Source organism: Larimichthys crocea, chromosome XII, assembly GCF_000972845.2.
Source record: "Larimichthys crocea isolate SSNF chromosome XII, L_crocea_2.0, whole genome shotgun sequence".
NCBI lineage: Eukaryota > Metazoa > Chordata > Actinopteri > Sciaenidae > Larimichthys > Larimichthys crocea.
The window spans coordinates 13,406,167-13,422,802 of NC_040022.1; the positions used below are offsets into that span (position 1 = coordinate 13,406,167).

General features: G+C 42.9%; 1 protein-coding gene across 2 annotated transcripts; it reads right to left on the reverse strand.

Annotated features, from left to right (window-relative positions):
* Window positions 1-4,730: 4,730 nt before the first annotated feature.
* Window positions 4,731-13,864, reverse strand: LOC109137011 (uncharacterized). Of its 2 annotated transcripts, none has more exons than XR_003463340.1 (2): window positions 5,401-13,864; window positions 4,731-5,174 (listed from the first exon to the last, which is right to left on the reverse strand). XR_003463340.1 is itself a non-coding variant. In XM_027285414.1 (2 exons), exon 2 carries the CDS (start codon window positions 12,080-12,082, stop codon window positions 5,933-5,935), a length of 6,150 nt encoding a protein of 2,049 aa, XP_027141215.1. In that variant the 5' UTR covers window positions 12,083-13,107; window positions 13,334-13,864; the 3' UTR covers window positions 4,731-5,932. The 2 variants fall into 2 exon arrangements, 1 of the variants encoding a protein (XP_027141215.1); XM_027285414.1 differs by having other exon boundaries at window positions 4,731-13,107; window positions 13,334-13,864.
* Between the last annotated feature and the right edge of the window lie 2,772 nt (window positions 13,865-16,636).

Below are 16,636 nucleotides of genomic sequence, written 5' to 3' on the forward strand. Positions count from 1 at the left end.
CAGAACAACTGGATCAAATCCTCAGCGAGATTGCTGCATGTTCCAGATTCTCCTTCCACGCTGCTGCACACAGTAATTCAGATCAGAATTAAAAACAGATGGCCTCATGCTCCCATAGAAACACTCAGACATAAGAGGACGTACCCAAACACAGAAGAGCAAATGATCCTATTATCTTTTATTACTTGATTAAAACAAGAGCACGCTGTAATCACTGTTGTGCATGTTTTCACCATGTTTATGAGCAGTTCTGTTCTGAATCTAAACTTCACTGTGTCGAGACATGCCTCCTCCTCAGGAAGAGCGATTTGTATCTCTATAAGTCAAACAGGTTCAGGCACATATATGTTTTTCATAATGGAAACATCTCCCCACCTTCTTTGTAACACATCTTATGTGTTTGGATGTGATTACTTGTTTCGTGAGTAATAGTAGTAAATGATTAAATTTCACAACATAATCCCGTACAGTTTGAAGTTCAGTCATTAGAATGCTAATGTTGCTAAAGCTGGAATCATACAGCTGTTTTTAAAGGGCTTTTTAAATAAAGTTGAGTTGAGTTGAGTTGAGTAGTTGATGCTGCAATTTGATTTGCCTAGATCAGTGATGGTGGTTGAGACTGCTGCTGTGGTCCTGCCTGATGCTGCTGTGCATATTTGTCTATCTTCCTCTCTAAACTCATCTGGCTGTGGCAAATGCCCGTCCACCATGATTCCGGTCCTGCTCGAGGTTTCTGTCTCTTTGTTGAGTGTCTGTAAATAATATTATAAAGAGTGCAGTCTAGACCTGCTCTATATGGAAACTGTCATGAGTTAACTTCTGTTGAAATGTAGTGGAGTATAATTTATCTCCACAGACGATGATGCAGTTCATTGTTCTTGTGCACGCGGGTCATGCAATACACACTCCTGTCACTATTCCACTAATCAACAGGTGGCTGTAATGCACCAAGAAAGGAAGACTACAGGATGGAACAACACATTTAAAATACAGAAACATCTGCATCTTAGAAAACATCTTAGAAATAATCAGATACATTGTGGACAGTGATGAGAGGATCCAGTGTGTATTTAGTGTATTTGTGTCTATGTGTGCTTGTATTCCCAGCATAACACTCTAGGTGGTGCTGTGTATGAATATGACTGAATATGAGTTTGCTTATCAAGCCCTCAGCCTCCTCTCTATCATTATTCCTCCTTTCTCCTCTTTCTTCCATTCCACACACACACACACACACACACACACACACACACACACACACACACACACACACACACCTCCGTCTGGCTTCCTCCCTTATCGTTGCCTTCCACCCGGGCAGAAAACAACCAGGGGGCTCCATGAAACACTTGTTCCCTCCTGTGTTTGTTTGCTCTCTCGTCCCCACAGAGGCATCTACTGGCGGCTTTCTTTCCTGTCTCGCTCCCTTTACTCCTCTCCTCCATCACTCTTTTTTCTCTCTCTTCATTCCAGGTTGCTTTCCCTTTCTTTCTCTCCTCAATTTTCTCCTACGTTTAATATTGCTGTTCTCTTTTTCCTCCACCATTTTAACTTTAACATTTCATTTTCCCTTCTTTTCCCCACAGAATAACCCTGTTTTTCCTTTCTGCCTTCCTTGCTTCCTCCTCTCATTATCTCTCCATACATCCATCTTTTCTTGCCTCTTCCTTCCCTAAGGTTGGAGCTGCATGGACGTCCAGAAAGAAAGTACAATTTTGCTCTACTCATTTATTGGAATGGCAGAAAAGAACAAGATGACAACATGGAAAGAAGAAGAAAACAGATGAAGGAACAAGCCCTCAGTCACCGTCTGACTGTGGAGTCTCACAGATGAAACCATAGCAACATGGCAGATGACACGTCATCCACGTCATGTGGATGGATGGATGGAATCTAATCCTTCAGGTTTGTGTATTTCCCAACAGACATAAGTTTAGGATTATTTTTGTTCTGTTGTGCATCAGCAGAAAGAATTCTGGGTTACTGGAGTCCCTACATCATGTCTAGTGGAGGCTTATGGGAATAACAGTGTTTTGTTTCTTTACAAATTGAGTCTGTAGTTCGTGGAATATGTTTAGTTCATCTGACATTTGAAGGAGCTCAGTAAGTAAGAAAGTAAGCTGAAAAACAATTCAGTATCTTGGTTCCACCACTGGCCTTACACTCAACTTCAAAACCAAAAATAAAATCTACATTTTCAAAATGTCAACATGTTGTTTTATAGACCTAGACCTCTGTTTGCAACAATCTTTTCAAGTTTGTCTAAAAGTGTTTCTGTGATTGCTCCTTTGTTCACACCTCTTTCAAAGCAGCAGGAGAAGCTGTCCATGGTGCTGAAGAAAAACCAAACTTTGATCACAAAATGTGAGAGGATGTTCTGTTCTAGCGTGCCGAGTCAAGTATATATCTTGGAGTCACTGCAGGGACAGTGTTGAATCTTAGATTGTTATAGGGACATTTACTTCCTCTCCTTGACATACAGAGCAGCTGTGTGTTTGTGTTTAGGAAAGCAGGCACCAGTCTGATCATTACTATGGTAACCAAGGTCAGAGGATAGGGCTGTCTCACTCCATAGACACCACAGATAAGAGACAGATAACAACGTTGGACCAATAAGTGTGAACATATATAGACTAATGATCATGTATGGACATAGACCACTGACCAGTGAATAGCATTCAACACAACAGCACAATAACAAAGCATGATAAAAAGGTAGGTATAGCGCTAAACGTGTTTATTGTCATAGTTTAGCATGTTAGCGGTTAAGAGGTTGAGAGTGTAAATGATGAAGGGACCACAACCGACCATGTTAAAGAGGCAACCAGAAGCTGCATATCCAAAGTGTTCACACTGATGCTAAACTCAACCCCATACGCACACACACCCATGTCACAGCCATCGGGAGCAATTTAGGGTTCAGTATCTGGCTTAAAGTTTTTGAGAGGTGTTTGTCCATAAACCAAAGAACTGGATAGAAATATAAACGTGAAAAGTCAGGGGATTTATCCTCATGACAGTCCATCTAACAGCTGAGATATTTCAGTGATGGACTGACCATCTCTAGACACACAAAACGACTGCTACACCAAGCAGCAAAACCATGCAGCACTGACCTGCTGTGTTTGTAAGAGTAAAAGATGGAAGAACAAATGTTAGCAGTGAACAGTGCAGGAGTAAACAGATAGCAGTCTCATACAGCAACAGATGCAGGGCTGACGGCGGTGCTAAGAATGATAGAGTCTGGCAAATAAATCACCAAATCCAATATGCATTGACTGTGTCTGTTTTGTTAGGAGTGACAACTCGTTACAGGGTTTTTTTAAATGAGTCCTCGATCGCATCAGACACCTACAGATCCAATCACATGATAACAGTGCAATTATACAAGCGGCCAAATCATCACAGGCAGCACAGTGGCTCAGCACCACCTTTCTGTGCGGAGAAAGGTGTGGTGTTCTCCACATGTCTTTGTGTGCTTCCCCCCACCATCACACACTGACTTAGAATTGCATGTGCTGGCCATCACTCCTAACACATAAATATCCACACTACACGCTTAGGATAGTTAAAATACATATTATGAATTTCCCTCCAGAGATCAATAAGAGATGACTTTCTTCAATCAGTCTGTACTCTTAATGAAAATATCAGATCACTCATTTAGGCTCATTAGGAGATAGTGATGTTTCATTATGAACTGTCTAATGAATACAGATGTGTTCACTTCTTTTTCTTTACTTGAGGACCATCTGTGGTTGAAACATTAAATCAGTCATCACAGAAAATAAAAGTAGTGCGTGCCACTGCCATGCATTGCATGCCATGCATGATAAATAATAATAAAATAATAAATAGATTAAGATTAAGATTAAATCCACATGTATCAGAGTTGAAGATTTTTTTCTCTCAAGTAAAGTCAAAAGTATTAAAAGTACTCCAGCAAGTACTAGTTACTCGAAGAAGTTACTTATGCATGCAGTGCTGTAAATGTAACTTGTTACTACTCTCCTCTGCTCATGTCTCTCTCACCCTCTCTAAACTCAGCTGGTTGTGGCCAAGAAGCAACCTCCATGACTGTGAAGTGAAGCTAATGCAGAAGTGCCAAAAAAGCAGTGCATTTCATTTACTCATCCACTTGAGGCTGGCTCCAGAAGTGAGTCAGTCTCCATAAGTCCCCATGTTCAACTTCACAGCAGAAATAAACATGTTTACAGCCTGGTACATGTAACACAGGTCCCATGTAGTTAAAATAAAGCTAGAGTGGTTAATACTATGAGACTGGGCCTGGGCTCGTTGTAGGAAAATACAACTGTTTTATGTTACTTTTAGAATGTATACCTCTAATAATGTTTACTACTTTTAAAATAATGACCACCACAACTGTACTTTAAATGCAAAAATAATCCTTTTACAGGTATTTATTAATATAGACAGAATAATAGCTGAATGATTTTAAAGAATAAAATAAAACAAATGAAATGCACAATTCACAGAGTTAATAAAGATTTTCAAAATAAATTTGCAATTTCTTTCTTTTGGTTTAACTTAAAATAAAAACCTTTTTTATACTCTTGTTATAACCAAAACACTTTACTTTCCCAAATAAAAGCTTTTGTATTTAGTCTTCAAAATAAATAATATTAATCCCTTTTTAAACCTTTAAGTCACCTTCAAAACCGTATTCTTTATTTCACAACAACGCAAACTCAATATTTTACCTGTGGGCCCACACACATTCAGATGAAACCCACTTAAAAGAGCTTTTAACCCGTTGCAGGCCTGTTTATTGAAGCTCGTGTGCGGTGTGGCCTAAAAACTGTAATGGCCGCTTCACTCAAAGCTGAGCACAAAATAAAAGCACGTGCATGTGTATGTTAGTACTCACGAATCCAGGGGTTTGTTAGTAGGGCAGAATGTGGATGAAAAAGTCTCACGGTGATAATGAAAATGGCGGGTGGGAATCCGATCACACACGAGGCAATGGCGAAGTCACAAGAAAAGATACAGCAGCAGCAGGGCTCTTCCCGACGCATCCAAACGCAGAATAGCACGACAGTATCGTACAGCACAGTACAGCAGAGTACAGCACAGTACAGCAGAGTACAGCAGAGTACAGCAGGGTCATCGGTTGGAAATCCGTCTCTCTCTCTCTCTCTCCAACGTCCGTCTCCCTAAAGCATAATATCTGAATTGAGCCACAATATCCAATGCTATTTCATGTCGAATTAGCCTTAGCTTTAGCTTCAGAAATATCACAATGCAAAAGCTACGATATGCAGGCACATTAGCACCGAATGCTACCGCTAGTTAGCATGTCGCTAAACTCATTACATTCAGTCTCTATTCACTATAACAGTTAGATATAGCACAAAATACAGGCATACACATTATATTCACCTCTTGCAGGTCACACAGAAGTTTATATCAGGACCACGGGTAGTCGACCTCCAGGATTAAACTTAAATGCTTCCCACACGAACGATGCCTCCTCTCTTTAGCTCTGATCGATAGCGTCTCTCTTTTCCATGTGCGCACTACTCCCCACACTAACCTGTGCCACTAGTCCCGCCCCTTACACAGCGACTCCAATTGGCTCGTGAGATCCCAAATAACCAAAGGTAAAACAGGAATGAAATGATTGACATAACAAGTGACAGGTTAGGTTACACAAACACGGCTTCTTATTCTCTTTTATCTCTGATCACAGATATTTTACAATCAAAATGAACTTAAAGACCTTTATATGAATGTATCTTTTAACTGTAACTAGTCTTATTTATTAACTGTACATATATTTATGCTTTTTAACCAACACACATTTTAAACCATTTTTAACTATTATGAACTCTTTATTTATGAACTTTTTAATACAACCTATTAATATACTGTTACTTTTTATGCTCTGTACCTTATGACTTTTTGTACAGGGCTACACCCTCCCTCTTCTGAATGTGTAGATGTCCTCATCACACCTCTTGTCTCTCTTCAACTTTGAAGGGTGATTCCTTTTCTCCTCATCCATGTACCTTTTGGATGTTTTGGACTTTTTCCTGTGTTCTTTGTCTGGAGGGTTCAACTTAAGTTGAATGACCATGCCATGGTGCATGATGGTAACTGGTTCACAAGATGGCTGACCAGGTTTTTCATAAGTGAATCTCACAGATGGCTTGGGTTTTCTCAGTGATTTTCGGACTGTAGAAGACCTGTCACTTTCACTTCTAGTGCTTTTAGCAGCTTTGTCATGTCTGGTTCTGTTTGATGGAGGTGAACTTTCTCCCTCTTCTGATTCTTGTGAATCTTCTTCCACAGATTCAGTGTTTGTCTCTTGGACATCAGTATCTGACAAAGGAGGTGCATCACCTTCAGGCGGTTCCTCATACTCTGTTTCTGTACGTTGTTGATTTTCTGTATCTTCACAGCTTTCCTCTTCAGATTTTTCATCCTCTTCTGAGTTTTCACTCTCTTCAGAACTTTCACTCTCTTCATTCTCCACAGATCGTTGATTCCTCACATCCAATTGTCTCCTGATTTCATTTACATCAATATCTGGAGGATTGTGTACAGTTTCAAACTCTGAGTCTGATGATTCTGAGGCACTTTCTTCAGACTTGTTTGTTTGACGTTTCCGGGTAAGTTGAGCTCTTGTTACAGGTCTCTGAACAGAGTTTGTGTCATCTGATGGGTTAGACATCCTGACCATGTAACCAATAGGCAACAGGTGATCTCGATGAAGAGTTTTCAATACACCTGTACCATGCTCTGGTTTGACCTTATAAACTGGCAGGTTAGGCAACTTCTCCACAACAACATAGGGTGTTGATTTCCATCGATCTTGGAGTTTATGCTTGCCTTTTAGACCAACATTCTGAATGAGAACTCTGTCTCCTTTCTCCAAAGGTAAGTCTCTCACACGGTGGTCAAAACGTGCTTTGTTTTTCAGGTGACTCTTTAAAGCAGCATCAGATGCTAACTGGTAAGCTTTTTGCAAGTCTTTCCTCATCCGAGTGACGTACTGTTGGTAGGAGGTTTCACTTTCACCATTTGGAGAGATTCCAAAACAGATGTCAATGGGTAATCTGGCGTCTCTTCCGAACATGAGTTGATACGGTGAGTATCCCGTGGAATCGTTTTTTGTGCAATTGTATGCATGTACCAGATAGGTGATATGTTGACTCCAACATTGTTTCTTTACAGTGTCCAGGGTACCAAGCATCGCTAAGAGTGTTCGATTGAACCTCTCTGGTTGTGCGTCCCCTTGAGGGTGGTAGGGGGATGTTCTTGACTTCCGTACACCAAGCATGGACAAGAGTTCTTTGATTAAACGACTTTCGAAGTCTCGGCCTTGATCCGAGTGTATCCGTGCAGGTAAACCATAGTGCACAAAATATTTGTCCCACAATACTCTTGCCACTGTGAGAGCCTTTTGATCTTTTGTAGCGAATGCTTGTGCATAACGTGTATAATGGTCTGTCACTACTAACACATTAGCAACACCTCTAGAATCAGGCTCTATCTGCAAGAAGTCAATACATACTAAATCTAAAGGGCCATTACTTGTTATCTGGTTCAAGGGCGAAGCATGCTGAGGGAGTGTCTTCCTGGAGATACATCTACCACAGGTTCGAATGTACTGCTCGACCTCAGCTGTCATCCGCGGCCAATAAAATCTGTCCTTGATCAGTTCAGTGGTGCGTTCCATTCCCATGTGTCCGCACTCATCATGTAGCGACCTTAACACCATTGGCCTATATCTTGCTGGTAAGACAAGTTGTTTGATCTGTTTTCCACATGTTTTTTCCTTTACTCTGTAGAGTAATCCATCATTTAACTCCAATTTGCGGCTTTCGCGTAGGAGCAACACAGTCTCCGGTGAGTCATTTTTTGAGCGAGTCAGTCCTTTATTCTTTTCCATTGCTTTCTTTACTGGTCCAATTGTTGGGTCCATGTCTTGTGCTACCTGAATATCTTTAGGACTTAGTTGGTCCAGCACGTTCACGCTAAGATTTACTGGGAACACGTAAGCTTCCGGTACCGCTGCAGCAGGAGCTCCCAGCTGATCCACTAACCTGTCTGGCTCATTAGCCTCTTCACTGATGCAGACTCTTTTGCAGAGGGCTTTGATGCCAGCAGGTGGAACACTAGTCCACTCTTTATCCTCCTCTGGAGTGTATTGGCGTGACAACAAGTCAGCATCGATATTGTGCCTGCCGGGTCGATACTGGATGGAGAAGTCATAAGTGGCAAGGGCGGCGAGCCAACGATGTCCAACAGCGCTGAGTTTGGCGGAGGTTAACACATATGTTAACGGGTTGTTGTCAGTTCTAACAATAAACTTGGCTCCATACAAGTAATCGTGGAATTTGTCCACTACAGCCCATTTTAATGCCAGAAATTCCAATTGATGGACTGGATAGTTGTGTTCTGAGTCTTTAAGCTTCCGACTGGCGAAGGCTACTGGTCTGAGGCCATCAGGATATTCCTGGTTCAGGACAGCGCCTAGGCCGTTCATACTGGCGTCCACATGTAAAATGTACTCCTTCATGGGGTCAGCGAAGGCTAACACTGGAGCATTGATCAGACAGTCACGGATACGCTCAAAAGCGTCCTGGCAGGCTTGAGTCCACCGCTCTCCGAAGGGGTCTGATGGCTTGAAGTAGACTTTGCTTGGGTCGACACTCTTTTTGAACTTGGGGTCTTTCCACGTGGGGGCGTAACCCTTGGTGAGTTCGGAGAGAGGACGTACAATGGCAGAATAATTAGCAATAAATCTTCTATAATAACTGCAGAATCCAAGGAAGGACTTCAGCGGTTTCAGGTGAGTGGGCTCTTTCCAATGCTTGACTACCTCCACTTTGTCTGGATCAGTAGCTATTCCATTGGTGGAAACGATGTGACCCACATACTTAACTTCAGGCTGGCAGAATTGACATTTGTCAATAGAAATCTTCAAACCGACCTCCTCTAGTCGATCCAGTACTTTGAAAAGACGTTGCTCATGCTCTTCAAGTGTCTTGCCGAAGATGATGATATCATCCAAGTACACGAGGGCTTCCAGGAGATGCATATCGCCAACAGCTTTTTCCATTAAGCGTTGAAACGTTGCAGGCGCTCCTGTGATTCCTTGTGGCATGCGCTCAAATTGAAAGAAACCGAGAGGGCAAATGAATGCGGTTTTCTCTTTGTCCTCCGGAGCCATCTCTATCTGATAATAGCCACTGCGCAAATCTAGAACCGAGAACCATTGGCTGCCTGATAGGGAATCCAAGGCGTCGTCAATGCGTGGCATTGTGTACTGATCTGGTGTAGTGCGGTTGTTCAGTGTTCTGTAATCGATACAGATTCTGATGCTTCCGTTCTTTTTGCGGACTACGACGATCGGTGAGGCGTAGGGGCTACGAGACTCGGTGATAATGCCAGCGGCCAGTAGTTGTTGTATGTGCCGCCGCACGTCGTCAATGTCTGCAGGGGCTAGTCTCCTTGACCTTTCCCTGAAGGGTCTGGGATCATGCAGGCGTATGTGGTGTTCAACACCCTGGGCGCGACCAACATCCCACTCATGCAGTGAGAAAACATTCCGCCTTTCAGCCAACCTCTGCTGAAGACGTTTCTTCCACTCTTCGGGAATGGGGGAGTCTCCGAAACTGAAGAGACTTGGGTCTATGGTTTCAGCTGTGTGATCAGAAGGCTGGAGGGGGGTAACTGTGTCCACAGCATACATCTCAGCTACGACGGTCCCAACTGGGATGGAAGTCGTCTTTTTGGACTCATTCTGAATGAGAACAGTGAAACGGTTGTCATCTATGTCGGTGTCTGAGAGCACACCAGGCTGTACCAGCAGACCGGCGGGGAGTAACTGGGCAGTGGGTGCATCAATCAGTACAAGGTCTTTGGACGGGGCACTCTGTCTTTCCACTTTGCACTTTGCATAATACTTTGCACCTGGAGCAATGGAGAGTGAACCGGGTCCTTTCCACTTTATCTGTCCCAAGACGTCATTTTTTGTTAACTGCTCTTGTGCTGTAACAGGGGCATAAACAGACTGAATCCTCATTGAGTGCACAGTGTTCTTGTCACTTTTTGTCTTCACCAGTTCCCATAGGCGGCGGAACAAAGATGTGTTGGTTCCAACCAGCACAGGGGTCTGTTGTTGGTTTCTTGGCTCAGGACAAATTAAGGCTAGCACTTCTACTTGTCCCGACACTCCAGTGATCTCCTCTGCAAACTCCATCTCAACAACAACGTATCCTTTGTAAGGATACTCTGCGTCAGCGAGGCCCCATAGTCCAAGGCCAGAAAGAGGTTTTATCGGGACATCAGGTAAGTGTTGGTGGTACCAGCTTTCAAAGATGATAGTCACATTGGAACCACTGTCGATGAGGGCATCACAGACCACTTCATTAACTTTGATGGTGTGAATAAATGAGGGACCTACAAGACCTTCAGGTAAGTCAGTGTTGATCTCTGGGACTTCAACCTTATTGGTTCTAGCTACATACGGCTCTTCACCTGTAGGCTTTGGGTTCTCTTTGCTGGGGAGAGGGGAAACTCGCACCAAGCGTATGAGTTTTCTGATGACTTTTTGAAGATTCTCAGGGGCTGTACATCTGGTGGCTATGTGGCCATTTTCCCCACACCGATAACAGAAAAACTCATCACTGTCTTGTCGGGGAGAGAAGACTCTGGACTGAGTGGGCTTGTGACTCGTAGCTGCTTTGTATCGGTGGGGCTGGGTTGTGTGTTCTCTTGGGGGGTCTGATGTGTATTTTACTGTCATTACACTTATTTTACTCTCTAGGGCTTTCACTTGTTTTCGCAGTGATTGCAGTTCACTCTGTGACTCGTTTTCCGGTTTCTGTTTCTCTTTAGGACGTTTACAGGACTCATCAGGTGGTGACTGAGGCTGTAGGTTGCTTCTCTGTTCTAACTGCGCTCTCAGTTCTTGAATCTGAGCTTGCAGTTCACTTCTAGAGACCGATTCAGGTTCTTTCTCCTTTTCAGCTTGGACGGTGCGTACACGTTGGGGACGGTGTGACACTTGACTTTGTCTAGCTGACTGGCGACCTTCCTCTTCGATCACTTCTCTTAACAGGTTCAAGAATGTAGGGGGATTACCACTCCGCTCCCTAATCTTCAACTGCAGCAACATGAGTTCAGAGGTGGACCCTCTGAGAAGCTGCTCTAAACGAGCACTGTTGGCAGCGCTAACAGATAAACCGCCTCCTTGTACTACTTTGACAAGGGATCTCTCTACTCTTCGTAGGAACTCGGACAGACGTTCACCAGGCTGTTGGTGCAGGGCTCTAAATGACAGGTATAGTTCTTCTGGGGACTCTACTGTACCAAAAATGCTCTCTATAGCCTTCATGTACTCATGTGGGCTAGCATCAGGTTGAGTCAGGCGGACAGCTTGAATGATTTCAAAGGCGGGCCCTTTGAGACTTTCCAGTATCCGACGTCGTTTCTCTTTGTCTGAGCAATCACCTTCCTCTACTAGGAGTGTTGCTTGCTCCAGCCAGTTGTCTAGGGTCTCTTCTCCAGCGGGAGTGGGACTGATCCCGGAGAATGTCCGTAGACGTCTGTATGGCTGACTATCAGGTTGCTTGTTTGTTCTACTCAGGACATCACCGACTGCACGGATGATGTCTTCAGGGTTGCTGTTACTCTCTTTGGTCTCTGTAGGAGGGCATAGACCTTGGATGTCCTCTAAGGTTCTCCCTTCACTCTGCAAAAAGGTCAGCAACTTCTCTTCAAAGTTGTCAATCCGAGGCTCTTGGTAGCAGACAGTTTTCCAACCACTTCCTCCACTTACAGGCATTAGCTCAGGTGGAATTTTAGAGGGGTCGATCTCTTCACGACACTCACATAACACCATCAGCGACTTTTGTTGAGGGTGAAACATTCTGCCTCTAACTGCAACTTTTCCCAATGCTTTGATGGTCCCTGCTGTATCTTCAATGTCGGCTCTTGATGCACTTTCAGGCACTCCATATAACAAGAGAGCATGCTTTAAGTCTACTGCTTCTCCTTTGCACCAGTTAATTAGCTCACGCTGTGATGGGTTGCTTGTCGGGACTGCCATTGCTGTACTTTATTTTAATCACTGTTAGTTAGTGTTAGCACGTTACTTTTATACTAATACACTAAAGTTGTGGGGTCAAGTTACTTTTGTCTAATTTATTTCAAGAAATCTCAGTTTGTGTAAAAAAAAATCCCAGCGGTGCCTCCATTTTATGTAACCCAGGTCCCATGTAGTTAAAATAAAGCTAGAGTGGTTAATACTATGAGACTGGGCCTGGGCTCGTTGTAGGAAAATACAACTGTTTTATGTTACTTTTAGAATGTATACCTCTAATAATGTTTACTACTTTTAAAATAATGACCACCACAACTGTACTTTAAATGCAAAAATAATCCTTTTACAGGTATTTATTAATATAGACAGAATAATAGCTGAATGATTTTAAAGAATAAAATAAAACAAATGAAATGCACAATTCACAGAGTTAATAAAGGTTTTCAAAATAAAGTTGCAATTTCTTTCTTTTGGTTTAACACTTTCCCTTTAACTTAAAATAAACTTTTTTTATACTCTTTAAGTTACCTTCAAAACCGTATTCTTTATTTCACAACAACGCAAACTCAATATTTTACCTGTGGGCCCACACACATTCAGATGAAACCCACTTAAAAGAGCTTTTAACCCGTTGCAGGCCTGTTTATTGAAGCTCGTGTGCGGTGTGGCCTAAAAACTGTAATGGCCGCTTCACTCAAAGCTGAGCACAAAATAAAAGCACGTGCATGTGTATGTTAGTACTCACGAATCCAGGGGTTTGTTAGTAGGGCAGAATGTGGATGAAAAAGTCTCACGGTGATAATGAAAATGGCGGGTGGGAATCCGATCACACACGAGGCAATGGCGAAGTCACAAGAAAAGATACAGCAGCAGCAGGGCTCGGCCCGACGCATCCAAACGCAGAATAGCACGACAGTATCGTACAGCACAGTACAGCAGAGTACAGCACAGTACAGCAGAGTACAGCAGAGTACAGCAGGGTCATCGGTTGGAAATCCGTCTCTCTCTCTCTCTCTCCAACGTCCGTCTCCCTAAAGCATAATATCTGAATTGAGCCACAATATCCAATGCTATTTCATGTCGAATTAGCCTTAGCTTTAGCTTCAGAAATATCACAATGCAAAAGCTACGATATGCAGGCACATTAGCACCGAATGCTACCGCTAGTTAGCATGTCGCTAAACTCATTACATTCAGTCTCTATTCACTATAACAGTTAGATATAGCACAAAATACAGGCATACACATTATATTCACCTCTTGCAGGTCACACAGAAGTTTATATCAGGACCACGGGTAGTCGACCTCCAGGATTAAACTTAAATGCTTCCCACACGAACGATGCCTCCTCTCTTTAGCTCTGATCGATAGCGTCTCTCTTTTCCATGTGCGCACTACTCCCCACACTAACCTGTGCCACTAGTCCCGCCCCTTACACAGCGACTCCAATTGGCTCGTGAGATCCCAAATAACCAAAGGTAAAACAGGAATGAAATGATTGACATAACAAGTGACAGGTTAGGTTACACAAACACGGCTTCTTATTCTCTTTTATCTCTGATCACAGATATTTTACAATCAAAATGAACTTAAAGACCTTTATATGAATGTATCTTTTAACTGTAAATAGTCTTATTTATTAACTGTACATATATTTATGCTTTTTAACCAACACACATTTTAAACCATTCTTAACTATTATGAACTCTTTATTTATGAACTTTTTAATACAACCTATTAATATACTGTTACTTTTTATGCTCTGTACCTTATGACTTTTTGTACAGGGCTACATACAAAAAACAGTTTTGGTCTCTATAGCTAATTTCCCCGTTCATGACAACTGTACTGAGGGTGAATTTATATACAACTCACCTGTTCACATTATATTAAGGCTTAAAGTTATGCAGGATTAAGAGGCCAGGCACCATTCAGCCCACCTCGGGTCCACTGATGATCCACGTCTTTGCCGATTTTTAGATTAGCTGGGAGGCGGAAGAGGCAGTACAGCCAACATGATGGCGGCCAATGCCAGAGATTCTCAGCTTCAAACGGCTCTTCAGAAACCTGTGGGTGACGTCACACATACGCTGTTCATTCTTTATGCTGTCAGTGGTTGCGGCAGATGGCTGCCCACTATGAGCTGATTTCTGCTGGAGGATTCTGCCTGTTAAAAGGTGTTTTTTCTTGCCACCATCACCAAGTGACAGCTTGGTGATGGTGGTAGTTCCTGCTGGGGATTTGTTGGATCTCTGTAAATATTATAGTGTCATGATCTTGAATTGAATCTTCAAAGTAATTTGCATTTAGATATAATTCAGCATCTGAATAGTGCATATTTCAAATGGATGTGACTGATCTCTCCTCGTGTGTGCAGCTTCCTTCTTCTCTTCCTCCTGACAATCAAAACAAACAGCATACGTGTGATCCATGCTGCATGTAAACGCCTGTAGGACTCGCAACTGCATTTTCTATTTGTGAGCAGCAGTCATTTGTGAAACAGTGAGATGCCTCCATTTGCAATCTGTTTGTAAGCAGTGTTCACAAACCGCCTTTGTGAAACAGGCCCCTGGAGCCAGCTCACATTGGGACGAGAGGCGGGATACACCCTGAGCAGGAGCCAGTATATCACAGGGACGACACATATAGACAGGCAGTCATTCACACCTCCAGGCAATTTAGGAGAACACTGCAGGGAGCACCTGCAGGGAAAACATAATCTACGCAGAAAGGCCGCAGCAGGATGGCGGGTTCAAACTGTGGACGCTGTTGCTGTCTGGTGACAGCGCTAAGCATGGAACCACCGCGCACAGAACATATTGTGAATATGCTCAACAACCTGCTGGACATATTCAGCCAGTTTCCAGCTGCAGTGTTTTGTTTGAGCACTCACTGGATCGCTCTCACCGCTCATCTTAAATCCTCTGGATTAAGAACAGAATCTCTGTGCTTCTGCTGCCCATCTGATGACCTCGACAACACTGACACCTCGCTCCTCTAACATCTAATCCTGGTAAGTATTGTGTGTGCTTACAGGAGTTAAATAGCATAAAGGCTGGCTGGCTGTAAAACAGGAGCAGCAAGGTTAGATCAGATAGAAGCTGTACGAGCTCCGAGACAAAGAAAAACAGTCCTTCAGTATCTGAGGACCGCAGATAAAAGGAATAACGAATGGAGATGGAAAGTGGAAAGGAAATAGCCTTAAGCCCTCACACACACTCAAGCATAAGCACATTACATATAAGTATGCAGCCATGCAGGTGATGGACACCCACACACACAAAATACATCCAGAAACACACACTGCACAGGCTGCACTGTACCACACCAAGATTCTCACACATGCAGAGGAGAGATTGATAGCAGTAAGATGAGGCAATAAGGAGGCTTTATGGGGCATGGAGAAGAGCCTTATCACAGTGAGATGACGTACAAACACACACACAGGCAGGCACACACTCACAAAGGCGCACACATGCTGTCATGCTAGAGGTCAGTTCCCTGTGCGCTCATCCTTGAAGGGCAGCATCGCTATCTCTCTTTCACACAGCGAGTCTTTATCTCCGTCCTTGCACGCAGAGTCAGAGGTCGCAGTTCTCTGCAGGAAGTTCCATGTCACTGTGAGCGTGCTGTCAGTCACACAGATAAAGGTTACATGTACCCTGACATGTCAGACATGACTGTGGACGGTTAGAACTGAACCATCAGTGGTCCATCACTGGAAGATTTCACTTCATCTCTACTGTAGTTAAATTAATACTACTATTTAAAGTATTTAATAATAGTGTAAATAATTCCCACATGACGTTTGATACATCTTGTATCTTGTTGAAATGACACAACTTCCTCTTTAATTTGAGAGCAAATACGTTTAGTTTGTCATTTGCAGCTTTTTAAAGCGAGTTGGATTCAACATTTGAACAAACAGCACTAAAGCTGTTGTAAACAGATATTTCCTGCATGAGAATAAACAACAGTACAGCTACATGAGAAACAAATGAGCCAGCCAGTTTTTGGTAAACTGTCCCCAGAAAACAGCCTCTATCTATCTGCAGTGAGAGCCGGGTGAGTCCCTCTATTTCACTGCTGGTGATGATGTGATGTGATGTGATGTGAGCAGAACACTTGAACTCACACTCCTCTCTTTCCACTCTGCACAGTGGCTCAGCATCACCCTCACAACACAATCTTACAGCTTCCAGAAGATTCGAAACCCGGCGATGCTTGTTGGCAGAGATATGTTTACATTTATAGTAGAAACACACCAAAAAAAATCCTAGATATCAATGCAATGATATATATTTCTGGTTCTGATTATTGATGACTTCAACTATCTACAACACAAAGATCAGGACTTTATTTTCTGTGTTGATTCATTAGGAATGATTTTAAAATGACGGGCACTCCTGGGTTCTTTAGAGGGTTAAGTTAGTATTTTTACAGAGTGGTATTGCAACTTTTGTTTAAGTAAAGGACCCGAATACCTCCACCGTTGCATAAACAACTTGCACATGTTAGCTTGGCAGCCACAGGCAGAGGCTACTGCCAAGAATCTCCTAA

Bases quoted from the DNA above. Each gene is read 5' to 3' on its own strand.
- LOC109137011 (XM_027285414.1), bottom strand. From the start codon at position 12,082: ATGGCAGTCCCGACAAGCAACCCATCACAGCGTGAGCTAATTAACTGG.